The sequence below is a fragment of the Natator depressus genome, chromosome 1 (assembly GCF_965152275.1).
Source record: "Natator depressus isolate rNatDep1 chromosome 1, rNatDep2.hap1, whole genome shotgun sequence".
NCBI lineage: Eukaryota > Metazoa > Chordata > Testudines > Cheloniidae > Natator > Natator depressus.
In genome coordinates, this window is record NC_134234.1 from 17,719,961 (window position 1) to 17,737,387 (window position 17,427).

General features: G+C 42.8%; 1 protein-coding gene across 2 annotated transcripts in view; it reads right to left on the reverse strand.

The window, feature by feature from the left end:
- TENM4 (teneurin transmembrane protein 4) overlaps positions 1–17,427 on the reverse strand; it is a 2,219,108-nt gene that overhangs the window by 127,552 nt on the left and 2,074,129 nt on the right. For both annotated transcript variants that reach the window (XM_074955672.1, XM_074955678.1), the window contains 2 exons: positions 13,654–13,680; positions 3,905–4,051 (listed from right to left, as the gene is read on the reverse strand). In XM_074955672.1, the coding sequence (XP_074811773.1) occupies positions 3,905–4,051; positions 13,654–13,680 (174 nt within the window). The remainder of the gene's footprint in view (positions 1–3,904; positions 4,052–13,653; positions 13,681–17,427) is intronic.

Sequence of the window (17,427 nt, forward strand, 5' to 3'; positions counted from 1 at the left end):
AAAAATCGGGATGGGGGTGGGGGTAATAGGAGCCTATATAAGAAAAAGACCCCAAAAAACAGGACTGTCCCTATAAAATTGGGACATCTCGCCACCCTAGTTAAAGGTGAATCACTTTCTGCTGTTTTCCCTGTAATGACCCTGGAATAAATACCAGCTCTGGTGTAAAACTTGGTGCCATGCCAATCCAGTCTAAATTTTACATTAGTGTAACTGAAAGCAGGATTAGACCCACCGTGTTAAAACAGTACTGCCAGGCCAGCCCAATGACACATTTTTCTTGGGATTTTTCCTGGCAATATCATTGTTCTAAATGGGACAAAGATTCTCTTTCACTGAGCACATCTCTTACTCCTGCCATAGCTTGTCACTGCTTCTCTGGGGCCAAACAGCCTTCCCCTTTACTGAAGAGTTTCTGTTACCTGTCTCCCATGGAGTCTGACTTCCCCAGGACACATTTTTTTTAACTCCAGCTCCCATTACAGTAAGGAATTTCCAGTGGCAGTGTTCTGCACGGTACCATTGCGTTAGAACCAGCTGAATGGTGAACTCGGGCAGAGTGAAATGCCACTTACTGTGAACAGGAGTCAAAGCCCCAAATTGTTTCAATGCAAATCACAATTCTCGTATGAGAAACTTGAATACAGAAGCTCTTCTGGGAACAAAGGGCCAGATTTAAAAAAACCCCAAACATTTAGATGCCTAATTTCCATTGATTTTGGTGGGAGTTAGGCACAAAATACCTTCAAAAATATGGCCCAAACTGACTCTTGGTTTAGACACATGCACAGATGAATATTTAAAGGCTAGACTGAAATTAGCCCTGTACTGGCGTGTGAGGAAAGGTGGAAATAAACCACTTTAGTCCTCGCACCCCAAGAGAACATAAGAACAGCCATACTGGGTCAGACCAATGGTCCATGTAGGCCAGTATCCTGTCCTCTGACAGTGGCCAATACCAGGTGCTTCAGAGGGAATAAACAGAACAGGCAATTATTGAGCGATCCATCCTCTGTCAGCTACTCCCAATTTCTGGCAATTAGAGGCTAGGGACGTCCTGAGCATGGGATTGCATCCCTGACCAGCTTGGTTAATAGCCATAGATAGATCTATCCTCCAGAAACTTATCTAATTCTTTTTTGAACCCTGTTATAGTTTTGGCCTTCACAACATCCCCTGGCAATGAGTTCCACAGGTTGACTGTGTGTTGTGTGAAAAAATACATCCTTTTGTTTGTTTGAAACCTGCTGCCTATTAATTTCATTGGGTGACCCGGGTTTTTGTGTTATGTGAAGGAGTAAATAACATCTCCTTATTCGTGTTCTCCACACCATTCATGTTGTTATAGACCTCTATCTTATCCCCCCTTAGTCACCTCTTTTCCAGGCCGAAAAGTCCCAGTCTTTTTAATCTCTCCTCATATGGAATTTATTTGATACTCCTAATAATTTTTGTTGTCCTTCTTTGTACCCTTTCCAATTCTAATATATCTTTTTTGAGATGGGGCAACCAGATCTGCATGCAGTATTCAGGGTGTGTGTGTACCATGGATTCATATAGTGGCATTATGATATTGTCTGTCTTATCCATCCCTGTCCTAATGGTTCCTAACATTCTGTTCGCTTTTTTGACTGCCGCTGCACGTTGAGTGGATGTTTTCAGAGAACTATCCACCAATGACTCCAGAATCTCTTTCTTGAGAGATAACAGCTAATTTAGACCTCATCATTTTATATGTATAGTTGGGATTATGTTTTCCAATGTGCATTACTTTGCATTTATTAACATGGAATTCCATCTGCCATTTTGTTTCCCAGTCACTGAATTTTGTGAGCTCCCTTTGTAACTCTTCGCAGTCTGCTTTGTGCTTTGGACTTAACTATCTCAAGTAGTTTTTTACAGTCTGCAAATTTTGCCATCTTACTGTTTTACCCCTTCTTCCAGATCATTTATGAGCACTAATGCTATCCTTCCTGTAGGAGACAGGGCTCTGGCACTCCATGCTAGCACATTGTGCTCCCTGAAAGGGTGAAGCAGGGGCCACTGTGACCCATGCTCCCTCAGTGCTTTTGGGGGTCATTGTGATTGCCTGAGACACAATTCCCCTGGGAGATCTCGCAGGGGTGGTGCAGGCCTCACTGCTGCTAACAGGGCCTGCAGAGCAACAAGCCTTTAGTGTGAGTGACTGAACACCTTTTCCCAGTTATCTTGCTGTACAGAGTAGAAACTGATTTTTCAAGTAACAGGTTTAAAGGCCACGGGTGAGATCTATCACTCTGGCTGCTTTGCACCATCCCAGCAATGCAGCGGGAAAGCTGGCAGATTTAGCCCCGAGGATCCCCCTGCATGGAGTCACTGCCATAGTGCCTATGCCACCCTCCCTTGGGCTCTTGGTGCAGGAGGTATCTTCAAGCTAGTGATCTCCAGCTGTCCCATCCGATGAAGTGAGCTGTAGCTCACGAAAGGTTACGCTCAAATAAATTGGTTAGTCTCTAAGCTGCCACAAGTCCTCCTTTTCTTTTTGCAGATAAGGGACGGCACTTATCACAGGATAAACACAGCACTCACCTTTTGCTTCTCCAGTCTACATCTGTTGCCTTGTTGGCTGACAAGGTAATCAACAGTTCCTTTGAAATGGATAACCCAATGAGTCACCACATAAGAAGTGAACACCTCAGACCATGGAATCTCAGACTACATTCCCACAGAGCCAGAGTCTGATCACACTCTTTTTGATGTTATGTTTATGGGCTCCATTTGCTCTGGCCTGGATTACCTCTGAGATTTTTTGGCCCTCTCTCCAAGAAACGACAATTTTTTTCCACAGAAGCTAGGATTATGCTTGGATATATTTACCATATTTTTACACATATGGTGTGGCTAACTTTATTGGTGCCTTGTGTCAGCTGTAAATAGAAAGAACTAATACAGTAGTATTTGGTTTCATCTGAGGGAATAAGCGGCCTTTGTTCTACAGCTTGTACTCTTTGTATGGGGCTCTGTGTCTCCCCTCCCCACCATCTTTCTAAGGGGACAATTTGGTCCATTTACCATGCCAGATGTACAAAGGCATTTTAAATATTCGATCAGAAGCCCGGTCCCTGTGAAGTCGATAATCACAGGGTTGGCCTTTTTTAAAAAAAAAACTACTGTTCTTGTTAATACGATAAAACAAGACATGTGCAAAACGCAGTCTGCATTTCACAGTCTGGGTCCTGGCCCGGACTGTGGTTAACAGAGCTTTTTGCTGAGTGACAACAAAACAAATTATGCAGTCTCCCTTATGCCTCAAATTTAATATCTCATCTCCAGCCCTCTAATTCAAACCTTCACACTGTTCCAGAGTTTCCTTTGTAATGAGATAACTCTGAACATTAACTTTGCATTACGCTGAGCTATTATTCTCATGCCTGACTCATTATGTATGGAACTGGAATCAATAAAACGTGGACTGAGAGGGACTGGGTGGCTTGGGGGGCATGTGGATCAGCTAGTTAAGCCTCTAGGTTGGTTCTTCACATCCATCCCAGGTGAGTAAGGACCCTTGGTGGCAGTCTCAGGAGAGAGGCCATGTTTCAAACAGACGGGGAAACTCACCCCTCTGTGTCATGGCTCAGGCACAAAGGTGGAGATGGGGTGGAGGGAAGCCTGCACTGCCACTGACTGTGCTGTTCCTATTCTGAGAATAAACAAACCTCAGACCCTTGCACCCAATTCATTCAATTTAAATTCATATAAAATATGGCAGAATTAGTCTGGCAAAGTTCACTATCCATTCTCCATCAGCTGACAAGAACAAGGATCTTTTGCACCCTAGAGTCCTCCCAGCTGGCTCTGGGCCTTGCTAAGAGAAGCAGTGTAAGGCTCCGTGAAGCCTGATAAATCACATACACTCTCGTCCTACCTCCATCGTTGTCTTTTCCATCGCCGCACGCTGTCTCCATGGAAGTATCACAGCCCGCTCCTCTCCAGCCCAGCTGGCAGACACAGTGCCAGCCATTCATGTCCAGAGTGCATCTGCCATTGCCATGACACAGTCCAGGGCACCCCTCTGCAAGGCAAACAGTCACACATTCTAATGCACTGGAAGTTGTTAGGAGGACTAAGGATATATAAAGACAACTGGGAAACGGGGCTGGGGAACCTCTTAAAACAGCTTTTTTCCTTTGCCTTCTACTTATCTCTTCTTTCCCATTGATAAGGTTTCCTGCCTCTTTTGCTATCCAGAATCAATGGGGACAGTAGAATAAGAGAAGGGCATTACATTCATTGTACTAGTACTTCAAGCTTTGGTGACTACAACTCACGGCTCATAGATTCATAAATATTAGATTCATAGATATTATAGGCTCCCCACCTCTACTGCAAAGATGGATTTCTGGGGTGGGGATGCAGTCTGCTTTCCTGATTCTTTAGCAGCGCATGCAGCAATCCACCCTACACTTTGGGTTGCTTTGCAAGAGCAGGACTTGGAGTAACCCAAATCCATGGCAGGTTAGAGTTCTCAGCACCGCCTGGGAGGCAGTGGGCTCTGGAAGGTACAGCAGAGCAAGGAAAGAACCTAGGTCTCCTGAGCCCCACTTTAGTGTCCTCTCCAATGGGCCACTCTGCCTCTACATATGTATGCATATATATATATATGTATATATATATATATATATATATATATGTACATATCTGTCTGTGAAGAGAGACTACACGATGGTGAGATTTACTATGAAGAGTTTATCGACATGACTTTGGGATGACTGCATTGTTCCCAAGAGGCAGGGCCATGAGTGAGTTATGTAAGTCATCCCATACAAGTGCTGGTAGAGCATTCCTACCACACCACACCCTCATGTACTCTGCACAGGTTCAACAAGCACCATTTCAGTTTGTAATATCTGTTTAATAGAGATTTAAACACTTTTACTGACACTATTTTTTCTATCCATCTGCTTTCAAAGGCAGTTACCTTACTTTGCATGGGTCCAACTGAACAAGCATCAGAGGGAGCCAGGAAAACCTCTTTAAAAATGACCTTTTTACATTTACACACACACACACACACACACACAGTATGTCACACCTCTAAAGCATGTGTGTGTGTATGTGTGTATGTTATTATAGCCAGAACTGGCAGCTCTGCCTACAGTCAAGGCTGCTTGACATGTCCCATTATGTAGCCCTGTCTTCAGCAGCTTGTAACTTTGCCAAACTTTAGACATTTGAGCTGAAATTTTCCATGCTCAATGTCTGTGTTCAATGTCTGTCTCAGACTGATTTTTTTTTAAAGTTTCAGCTAAAAAGGTTCAGCAATTTCCAAGGACAAGATTAGCAGCAAAATATGTCGTTTGTCCGTGTAAATATGGAGTGGAAATCTATCAACTGCATGAAAAAACTTGTACAGATACAGACAGACATCATCTTCCTTTCCAAATGCAAACAGACAGACATCGTACCAAAAAGACTGAAGGTAAAAAATCCATTACAATCTACATACCACACAGACTATGCTGACAGCTTGTGCCACACGCTCTCAAAGAAACTGCGGAATCACCTGATCAACATCCTCTACAGCAAATAGGGAAAGATTAAGAATGAGCTCTCAAAAATGGATACTCTCATAAAAAACCAACCTTCCACACAAACTTCCTCGTGGCTGGACTTTACTAAAACTAGACAAGCCATTTACAACACACACTTTGCTTCTCTACAAAAGAAAAAGGACACTAAACTTTCTAAACTACTACATGCCACAAGGGGCCACAGCAATGGTTCCCTCAACCCACCCAGCAATATTGTTAACCTATCCAACTATACTCTCAGCCCAGCAGAAGCAGCTGTCCTATCTCGGGGCCTCTCCTTCTGCCCCTCCACCCCCACGAACATGATACAGTTCTGTGGTGACCTAGAATCCTATTTTCGACATCTCCGACTCAAGGAATATTTCCAACATACCTCTGAACAACATACTAATCCACAGAGACCTCCCTACCAACACTACAAAAAGAAGGATTCTAGGTGGACTCCTCCTGAAGGTCGAAACAGCAGACTGGACTTCTACATAGAGTGCTTCCGCCGACGTGCACGGGCTGAAATTGTGGAAAAGCAGCATCACTTGCCCCATAACCTCAGCCGTGCGGAACACAATGCCATCCACAGCCTCAGAAACAACTCTGACATCATAATCAAAAAGGCTGACAAAGGAGGTGCTGTTGTCATCATGAATAGGTCGGAATATGAACAAGAGGCTGCTCGGCAGCTCTCCAACACCACTTTCTACAAGCCATTACCCTTTGATCCCACTGAGAGTTACCAAAAGAAACTACAGCATTTGCTCAAGAAACTCCCTGAGAAAGCACAAGATCAAATCCGCACAGACACACCCCTGGAACCCCGACCGGGGATATTCTATCTACTACCCAAGATCCATAAACCTGGAAATCCTGGGCGCCCCATCATCTCAGGCATTGGCACCCTGACAGCAGGATTGTCTGGCTATGTAGACTCCCTCCTCAGGCCCTACACTACCAGCACTCCCAGCTACCTTCGAGACACCACTGACTTCCTGAGGAAACTACAATCCATCGGTGATCTTCCTGATAACACCATCCTGGCCACTATGGATGTAGAAGCCCTCTACACCAACATTCCACACAAAGATGGACTACAAGCCGTCAAGAACACTATCCCTGATAATGTCACGGCTAACCTGGTGGCTGAACTTTGTGACTTTGTCCTTACCCATAACTATTTTACATTTGGGGACAATGTATACCTTCAGATCAGCGGCACTGCTATGGGTACCCACATGGCCCCATAGTATGCCAACATTTTTATGGCTGACTTAGAACAACGCTTCCTCAGCTCTCGTCCTCTAATGCCCCTACTCTACTTGCGCTATATTGATGACATCTTCATCATCTGGACCCATGGAAAAGAAGCCCTTGAGGAATTCCACCATGATTTCAACAATTTCCATCCCACCATCAACCTCAGCCTGGTCCAGTCCACACAAGAGATCCACTTCCTGGACACTACAGTGCTAATAAACAATGGTCACATAAACACCACCCTATACCGGAAACCTACTGACCGCTATTCCTACCTACATGCCTCCAGCTTTCACCCTGACCACACCACACGATCCATCGTCTACAGCCAAGCTCTGCGATACAACCGCATTTGCTCCAACCCCTCAGACAGAGACAAACACCTACAAGAGCTCTATCAAGCATTCTTACAACTACAATACGCACCTGCGGAAGTGAAGAAACAGACTGATAGAGCCAGAAGAGTTCCCAGAAGTCACCTACTACAGGACAGGCCTAACAAAGAAAATAACAGAACGCCACTAGCCGTCACCTTCAGCCCCCAACTAAAACCCCTCCAACGCATTATTAAGGATCTACAACCTATCCTGAAGGATGACCCAACACTCTCACAAATCTTGGGAGACAGGCCAGTCCTTGCCTACAGACAGCCCCCCAACCTGAAGCAAATACTCACCAACAACCACATACCACACAACAGAACCACTAACCCAGGAACCTATCCTTGCAACAAAGCCCGTTGCCAACTGTGCCCACATATCTATTCAGGGGACACCATCACAGGGCCTAATAACATCAGCCACACTATCAGAGGCTCGTTCACCTGCACATCCACCAATGTGATATATGCCATCATGTGCCAGCAATGCCCCTCTGCCATGTACATTGGTCAAACTGGACAGTCTCTACGTAAAAGAATAAATGGACACAAATCAGATGTCAAGAATTATAACATTCATAAACCAGTCGGAGAACACTTCAATCTCTCTGGTCACTCGATCTCAGACCTAAAGGTCGCAATATTAAAACAAAAAAACTTCAAATCCAGACTCCAGCGAGAAACTGTTGAATTGGAATTCATTTGCAAATTGGATACAATGAACTTAGGCTTGAATATAGACTGGGAGTGGCTAAGTCATTATGCAAGGTAACCTATTTCCCCTTGTTTTTTCCTACCCCCTCCCCCCCCAGACGTTCGTGTTAAACCCTGGATTTGAGATGGAAATGGCCCACCTTGATTATCATACACACTGTAAGGAGAGTGGTCACTTTAGATAAGCTATTACCAGCAGGAGAGTGGGTTTGTGTGTGTGTGTGGGGGGGGGGGGGTGAGAAAACCTGGATTTGTGCTGGAAATGGCCCAACTTGATTGTCATACACATTGTAAGGAGAGTGATCACTTTAGATAAGCTATTACCAGCAGGAGAGTGGGGTGGGAGGAGGTATTTTTTCATGCTTTGTGTGTACATAAAAAGATCTTCTACACTTTCCACAGTATGCATCCGATGAAGTGAGCTGTAGCTCACGAAAGCTTATGCTCAAATAAATTGGTTAGTCTCTAAGGTACCACAAGTACTCCTTTTCTTTTTGACAAACTCTAGTGTCCCCATGCCTTGGAGCACTGACTTGAAATTTGGCAGGGGGTCATTCTGGTGTCAGAACTGTGGATTTTGCTGTCACCATGAAAATCTGCTCAAATTTGTCCAAGTTATAAGACTCTAACCAAAAAATTCCACATTCTGCACATGCTCAGTAAAGTCCGGCAGCTAAATTTTCACTGAGCATGCTCCATCCCCCTCACAGGTACTATGTGTCAGCTGGACTCCACATGTTGCATCCCCCCACAGCAACTCCACATGCTCCACCCTAAGGGTGGAGAGGCAGAACAAAAATTTCCCTGCAGAAGGGGAGGGACCAGCGCCAGAGGATTGTGTGTGTGGGTGTGTAAAGTTTCATAGATAACTCTATGAGGAAATTAATAATTCTGTATTCAGTGCAGGGCTTGGATCCTGCACAGTAAACAACAAATGGGCCCACACACTGAACGATGAGGATAAAAAGAAATAGTGAATAACTGCTCATTCAGCGAGCACAGTCTATCCTGTGCACGGAACGAGGCAGGGGTCCTGAAGAAAAAATATGTGATCATGTAATTAAACCTTAATTCTGTCATTTCCTCACTTTTGGGAGCTTGACTTTGCAACCTTAACATTCTTTTAACCATCTTTTGGATGAAATTTCCAATATGTTTATATATATAAAACCTATTTTACCTCAACCTGAATGGATTTTCATGACTCCCACTGAACCTTGTCCAGTTGAATCCAAGGAAACTATGACAAGTGGCTTGGAAAGAAGATGGATAGAAAAACTCGCCCCAGTAAAGTGTGTGTGTATGATATACACAATGTCAGTACTCTAACTTAGTGCTTCTCAAGCTATCTGATGTGGGGGACAGGCATTTTTTTTCCCCAATGTGCGCGCAGACCGGCAGCCGATGGCTCGTGGACCGGTGCCACCACTTTGAGTATCTTGGGCCCTTCCAGGGCCAGGAGCCAGTGCTATATGTTCCATTGGGAAGCTGTGAATCTCCATTTCCCAGTGGGATAAAGCTCCTCTTCCTAGCCCCTGCCAAGCTGTAAGATTTCAGACACTAAGGTTGTGATGTTTTAACATACTGAAATGGGGGTGGAGGAGTGAATCCTCTCCATCCTGGGACACTGGCTGGGAGGGGAAATTTAGGGGTGAAGGAAGAAACATTTGTCTGTCAGGTTGGCTTAAAAAAATCTCAACTGGGGCTGCTTGCTGGGACTCAGAAGTCTGGAATGTTGGACTAGCACCTAGAGGAGACGGATTGGTGGGCAGAGGGCAGGCAAAGTGCATGATACATCCTATTTATTACGTGTCTCTGTAGTGTATGATGTGGCTACGGTCACCATGCCATGGATAGAAGTACACACAGTATTATGCACCTTTCCATAAAACCTATGTACTAAAGCCACAAGATAATCCGGCGTTTGAGAAGCACTTCTGACTATCAGCTGGGCTGGAATATACATGCGCTGTACATTCCCCTCAGATCCAGGCCACTGTGTTTCGCAAGCTCTGTGGTTTTTGATGGTTGGTGCTTTTGCCTGCTAGTTTTTATTAACTGAAATTTGGACGGGAGAGGGAATTTAAAAACTGAATGGGGTTTTAGAAAAAAAATAACTTTTAAGGACCTATTTCTGCTGTCCCTAAATCTGTGGAGATCTCACAGAGTCAATGGGAGCTTTACCTGAGTAGGTAGTGCAAGACTGGGTCCTATGTGGGTTTCTAATTGAAACACTTGCGGATGTTGCTATAAAAACTGGTCTTAAGAGAAAAGGGGAGGCAGCTTTGCCCATCCATGGGGACTTCAAGCATACGATGCAAAAAGCAGCTTCGACCATGAGTACACTGGAAAAAAAGGGACTTGTTTCAACTAGACAAAAATGAATGTCATACTATCACAGGGACGTTCACCAGAACTAGCAAGAGATTACCCTGCCATTTTAAGATTGGTAGCCAGAATAACACCCTGTTAATGATCTGAAAAATTAAGGCCCCCTAATTAGTCTCAATTATAAACTAAGTGTAGTTGGTACTTCCTTCAAGTTAAGCCTCATTGCCATATAAAATTGGGCTTAAGGGATAAGACTTACTCAGGTTTGATCTTCAAGTAGCGCTAGGAGAATTAATTTATTCTCTTCTTTGTCTTTCCTCTATCAGGCTATGAAAAAAGGCACTGATGCACCTCCTGATGTGTCTCACCAGACCTAGTGGAGTTCTGAATCCAGGTGGCCACAGCTGGATGCAACTCCGAGGAATGCAACCAGTGGTTGCAAACAAGAACAATAACTTTAAAGTTATCTAGAAAAGTTCTGTGTGCTCCAAGGGAAAGCAAGGCATTAACAGATCTTTCCATACAATGGGAACACAGTAAAATGTTTTAAAACCACTCAACCAATGGGCCAGCAGAGTAATCCTCCTAAGAGAGGGACGAAGGAGCCCAAAATCAGATGGTTCCTAGTATATTAAGGCTTAATCTTGCTTGTCTCACTCATGTAAATACACCCATACTAATTGGGCAAGTAGGATTTGGCAAGTGACTCTATCAGGAGCTGTGAATTCGCACTTATCAAACTTGGGTGCATAGAGTTATGCACCAAAATAAGTGAAATGATTTTCAGAAGACCTGAACCCTCAACAAAATTCACTGACTTCAAAGGGAGATGTGGATGCGCAGCACCTTTTAATATCAGACCATTTATTTAGGGGCCTTATTACAGATTTAGGTGATTAACTTTTCAGATGAGAGTTATTCACGACTAACCAGGTACGAATTATCCTGAGTTATATTATCTGTTCCAGTGGCATTTAGGATATAGGGAAACTCTCTCAAACAAGGAGAAACTTCCAAACAGAATGAATTTTTAAGGAAGACCACTATAAGTTTTGAAAAAGCGACTTTAGTCTGGAGGGCCCAATGCCAGTGATAAGATGAACTGATTTCAGTACAGCCCTTTGTTAGTGAAGAACTTCTTGGTTTTACCCATGTTGAAGTTTGCTCCTGAAATCTGCTCTCCCCCTTTGAAACAAGAGGAGGCCTATTCTAGAGCCTTGACTGACTCACTGGTTTACATTAAAACAGTAGGAAAGCCAGCAGTCAATCCTACTCAACCTCAAAAAGCCAGGACTGCTGGGGAGGGATTTCAACCAGAAACATGTTAATAATTAAGAAAGCCAAAATGGCATGAGAAATGTAATTCTGAAAATTGCACACCGAGCATTTAGCCAAGTAAAAATCATGTACGTTGAAAGATTCAGCTATTGCTAATCCTTCCAAAGGAGGGAATGCAATGTAAATCACAAATGAGTGGTTTATTCATAATATGTTGCTTAACCCATTACCCACTGCAAAATTCAGTAAGTACAAAGTGACTTTATTCCTGGCAATTAGAATCAGTCAAAAGGCTGTCCAGAGCAAGAGGGTATATTTGTAGAAGACATTTTAAAAAATGGGACAGTGTGGGGGGCTACTCATTACCTCTGGTCCCTGAATCTCAAGGAGAGAGGCTCTGCAAGATGATTTTTCATCTTCTGTTTCCCCTTGGTGCTTATCTGTTACCCTTTGATCCAATCTTCTCCAGTGCAAATGGAGATGAAAGGAAGAAATCCGGAGAGTTTTTGTAATGCAAAGCACTGACATGTACAACATTAGCAAGAGGTTCTGATCACACCGCCTGGTGCTGACCTATATATTCTTTTAAGAATGCCAACACTGTTACTCCATAAAGAAAGAAAGAGCCATGTTCCTTAATCTAATAAAGACCCCCCCCTTTTTTTTTTAGTTTAAAGCAAGTCAAGAGTGTTTCATTGACCCTGTGCAATTAGAGAAAATTAACTGCCACTGAACAGATAGTCAATCTAAAGCCATAGATTCAAGAAAAGACACTGCTCATCGGTGCTGCTCTCTCACGAAAGGACTAATTAGTTGTTGAAACCATTGACATTTCCTTATCATTAAGACGTGGCTGGCCACTCAGAGACTTTCCCTATTTGTGGTTCTACTTGAACGTGCACTTTAATAACAAATGAAGCAGGAAACAGATGCCAGATCATAAATTCACCTGGAGAAGTGCAGCTGTCAGGACCACCATGTTTTCTGTCACACAGTGAAAGCCTACAGACAAACCCTTCCTTTTAACAATTCACTGGACCAATATTTTGGCATGTTTGTCTTTCTCCATGAACTTCTAATGGTTGGTTACCATTTCTGATTGCTCACAACCATAAAGGATTTTGAAGTCTAAATTTAGTGGTAGAAAAAGCTTTCCTTGAGCTGTTTTTTTTTAAAATGGGAAACTGACTGTTCTGTGTGGTATCAGCAGCCACCTAGAAGGACATTTGTGTCCAACACAATCACATTTATTGTCCGTTTGTTATACTTATCTGGGAAATGTTCATTGTTTCGGCATCTTATATAGTTATTGCACATTTTGGGACTGCAGTCAATATTTCTAATTAAAAGTCAATTTGGCCACTACAGCTACAATTTCATAAATTAAATCAGATAGTGAATTGTGGCTCTGAGATAGGAACAACTAAGTGGTTTGAATTTGATGTGAAAAACAATTGCACTGGTTTCCTGACAGTGTAACTCCGTTTCCTTCTGATTGACACCAAGATGAGATCAGAATCAGGCTCCAGACTTGTTTTACCAATACAAACAGGCATGTAGGGCCAGATATTCAGCTGGTGTAAATCAATACAATTCCATGAACTTCAATGGAATTTTACTGATTTACACAACTGGAGGACTTGGCCCAAAGACCATAGCATTTTCATATAAAGAAAAATATCTCCCCTTAAGCACCCCCGGGAACATTTCTGACCTAGCGACCAAAATCTAGAAACTTCATACAGAAAACACACTCACCTGCTTGTTACCATATGGATCATATACATTTAACAAAACAAACGCTGCGTAGGGCACCTGCTGTATTGACAGACATGTTTTTTTTCCTCCTGACTGATTACCTGGCTGGGTGGGGTGGGGGATGAGAGATGTTGTGGAGGGGAGGGAGAGAGGAAGGGAACACTGATATAATGTTAACACGAGATCACAGCATCTACAAAGGATGACGCTCCAGACACATTTCCTACCGAAATGACCGGAATGTTCACCCTTCCAGGTATTAACAAAAGATTTGTGACAATGAGTAAAAGATGCAACCTCAAGACAGCATGTTCACGGTGCATTTTTTAAAAAAAACACAAAGACAACAGGAAAAAAGAGGAAGGAAGACCATACCTTTCACTACCTTATCCAGATAGTGAGCTTGGGAGATAAAAGACAGGACATTTAAGGTAGGATTGAATAAGTGCAGTACAGCTTATTATGAGATTGTGCAGGTGCAAAGAAAGGCACAGGAAAGTTTGCTATGATATTAAAAGAAAAAAAACTTTTATTGTGTGGAGAGGAGAAAGAAAAGGTGGAACAAAACTATTCTCAATCAAAGAACTGAGGAAGGCTGTGTTCAATCATCCATTTAGTCTGGTTGCAGGGATTCAATAAGCTGAGCAAGAGAAACAGGAAGGTAAAAATAAATGGCAGAACATTGTAAGGTTCTGATCGCTTGCAACAACCCACCTCTGCGATAGGATAAACAGCATCTTTCTAAAATTCTTCCACCTTGCCTAACAGTATCACATTTTCTTAACAAAGATGTCTTGTTCCCCTGTGGAACTATTGGAATTGGAAAGTCTTTTACTTTTGGATCTCCTTAATGATAACATATTGCATTTATACAGCCCAAGATCTCGAATTGCTTTCGAAAATTAAACTAACCTCACAACAGCTCTGCAAGGAAGGTAAATATTAATACACCCATTGTAAGGAAAGATAAAGTGAAGTACAGAGACGTTGTGGAGGCACACAGGGCAGTCGTGTGCCCAGTTCTCATTGCAAATCAAAAGGAGTCAAGTGCCTTTGAAAATGGCTACCTAATCGGTCTGCCCAAGGTCACAGAAGAAGTCAGTGGCAGAGGCAAAAATAGAACCCAGAAGTCATGTCTTGCAGCTCTCTGCTCTAGCCAGCAGACCACACTACTTCTCTTAACATCATTTGATCTCTGTTAAAAAAGATGCTTGAGGGAATTTTCTGCTTTTCTCTCTTTTGCTCCCTCTCTCAAACACTTTTGCTCCCACAACTGTTGTTAAGTAAGAGCTGTTTCATGTTATTTCTCCAGTTCCAGCACTATTCCTAAGCTCCCTGTGATCTTGCTCTCAGAGGAGTCCTTGCACCCTAAGGGGGAGTTTCTCATTTCAGATCGGTTCATGGAGACCACCCAAGTAGAGGGTCACAAACCTTTAGCAGAATTTCTTTCCCCCACCCCTTGAATCTAGAGTCCTGTGAGTCTAATGGGTTAGTTGAAGCACAAGCCCACTTTTGTACTGAGCTAAGAGGGCCTTAATTCCCAGAGTTAGACACCAATGGACTGTCGTTCACAAATCACTCCCACACAGAAGGACTGAATACATGCAGCACAGCTTTGCTACAAGCCCGGATGGCTGCACAAGTCCAGGAATGGGCGATTCTGGTTTAAAAATTCAGAGCAGCCCAACATACAAAACCTTGGCCAAAGTTTTGCTTCACAGCTGAAATTTTCAGATGTGAAAATGTTTACAGAGGAAAAAAATTGAGGAAGTTGCCAGGCCAGCTATATCAATTATTTGCAGATGTTACCTTTAACTTAGATGGTTTGAAGAACAATGCAGCCTCATATGAGTATATCCTGTATGTGGCCCCAAACTTATGCCACACTAGTAGATTCAGACATAAATATTTCTCCCTGTACTCATATTTTTCCCATGTACATGTTGTGTCATTGGATCACTTGTGGGCATTCCTTTGGAAAGGTGCAAAGGAAATCTGTACAACAGGCATGCAGAATGAGTTTAGGAAATAAAAGGGTTTTGGAGCAATGGGTGCTCTAATATACTATGTGGCCTGCTCCTGTTCTACCTTTCACCCGAGTAAATCAGGTACAGCTTCAATGAAGTCACTGGAGTTAAAATGGTCTAACATAAATGTAAGTGAGAGGGCAGAATGCAGCCCTTATGTGCTTAGCAAGTGGAGATAACATGAGTTTATGCCATAGTAATACTGACAAAGGCTGTGTCAGCCCTTGAAGCTGCCCCATGTTTGGCATCCAATATCAATTACAATTCCCCGCCTCATCTGGGGCCAGCCTGTGTTTAAAGCTGATGCAGAAAGCGTGTTGGAACGAGGCATCAAACACACTTGTGCAGTGGGTGCTGACCATGGTTTGATCCTCTCCACGGAAAACACCAAACTGTGTTCAGTTGTGAGACTGGTTGTCATACACAGTTCAGTTTCTACTGGAGATAGGGCCAAATACTCTAGCATGCTCAGACATCTGAACACCTATGGTTCTGGTCTGACATAAGCTTAGAACTTTTACCTCAAAGAGAAGAGAATCCTGGCTTAATGTGTCTTGTTTGGATTCCAGCTGGTCAAGTAGAAACTGAGAGGCACTGATTACAGCCCAGACTGTTCAGAGTGCATGTGATTGTTTATGCAAAAGCACTGTGGCTGCATTGTGTACGTTCCTTAGTTCTTGTTTTAAGAATTCAGAGTACATAAATTAAGCAATTCTGCAGGATTTAAAGATTCCTGCAGTTAAATAATCAACTTTATGTTCCACCCTCTTGCCTCAATGAAGGAAAGTTGCTGAATTAGGATGATGAACACAAGCTTCTGCATCAATTTCCTGGTTGGGAATTAACTGAGGTTACGCTAATGAAATCTCAGAACGTGAGCAATCAAGCTACTATACTTGGTAATGTAACTCTTTGTATGAGCAAACAAAATTAATCCACTGGGATCACAGTTCCCTGGTAGCATGAGAAAGTGCTTCCTACTTATTCCTTCCCAGTAAACGAGAAAATAAAAGGAGTTCTTACTCTCATATGTGCTCAACAGGAAATGGAAGGAGAAACTTCCTTTACTTGTATCATCCATTTCTACCACTGTTACCTGCACACATGGCAATATTATTAAAGAATTACTTCAGCAATGGGGTTTTATGCTTCTCATTGCTAACGCAGGCTGGGCAACGACACAGACATATAAGGGATTACTGTCAACAGAACAAGTTGCCATGCAGGGAAATTACACAAGGACAACGGGAATGCTTACCACACACTTAATGTAATTCCAAGTCAATGTCCTTTCATCTGTGCCAATATTACTAGCTTATTACTCCTTCACACGCCATTCAGTTTCCTTGGATATTTATGACTTTGTCACATCTCCTTTATATTCTATACAATTACCAATGAATATTCTGTAGGAAATATGGTTTACAGCTTCGGAGGCATGAGTCTATGTACAAATTTGTTGTTAAACCACAGTGTCTGTGGGGAAGGCGGAGGGGAAAGGAAACTGAGTTACTTCTGCACTCAAAATAAGGGATGGTTCCTAAAGCCCAGACAGCACTGCAATGGGAATGTAGTACTGTATGAAAGTACAGTGGGTGCCATTAAAATCTCGATGCTTGCTGCATTGCAGTGTTTGCCTTTGCCATGATAATGTAGACTCCCTATTCCAAGAATGAGGAGTGCTGCAAACAATATGGTCACTTTAATTAGTGTGAAAGGTAAAACCTGTTTGAAAGCAATCTTGGTCTGTCAGCTGCAGACTGAAATATCACACACTTTCTTTGTATTACTACGAAGAAATTTATATTTTGTTTTTGCATCAGCATTAATAGAATAAGATCCACTGTATGAACCGGGTACTCTTGTGTATGAATACAGCCCAAATTAAATTTTCCTCTGGATTTAGGACATTTCCCTAAATGTAAGTATTTTCCCCAAGGATAATGATGAATTTTTGTTGCTATCCATCACCTCAAAGTCTACAGTTTGGTGAACACAGTGTTGTAAATAGAACTATGAAACAATATTACGTAACCACAGTTCCCCAATTAACTCATGGTTGCTTTCCTTTCAGTTTAAAGTCATTTGTGAGAGGGATTTTCACCCACTGTTAATGGGAAGA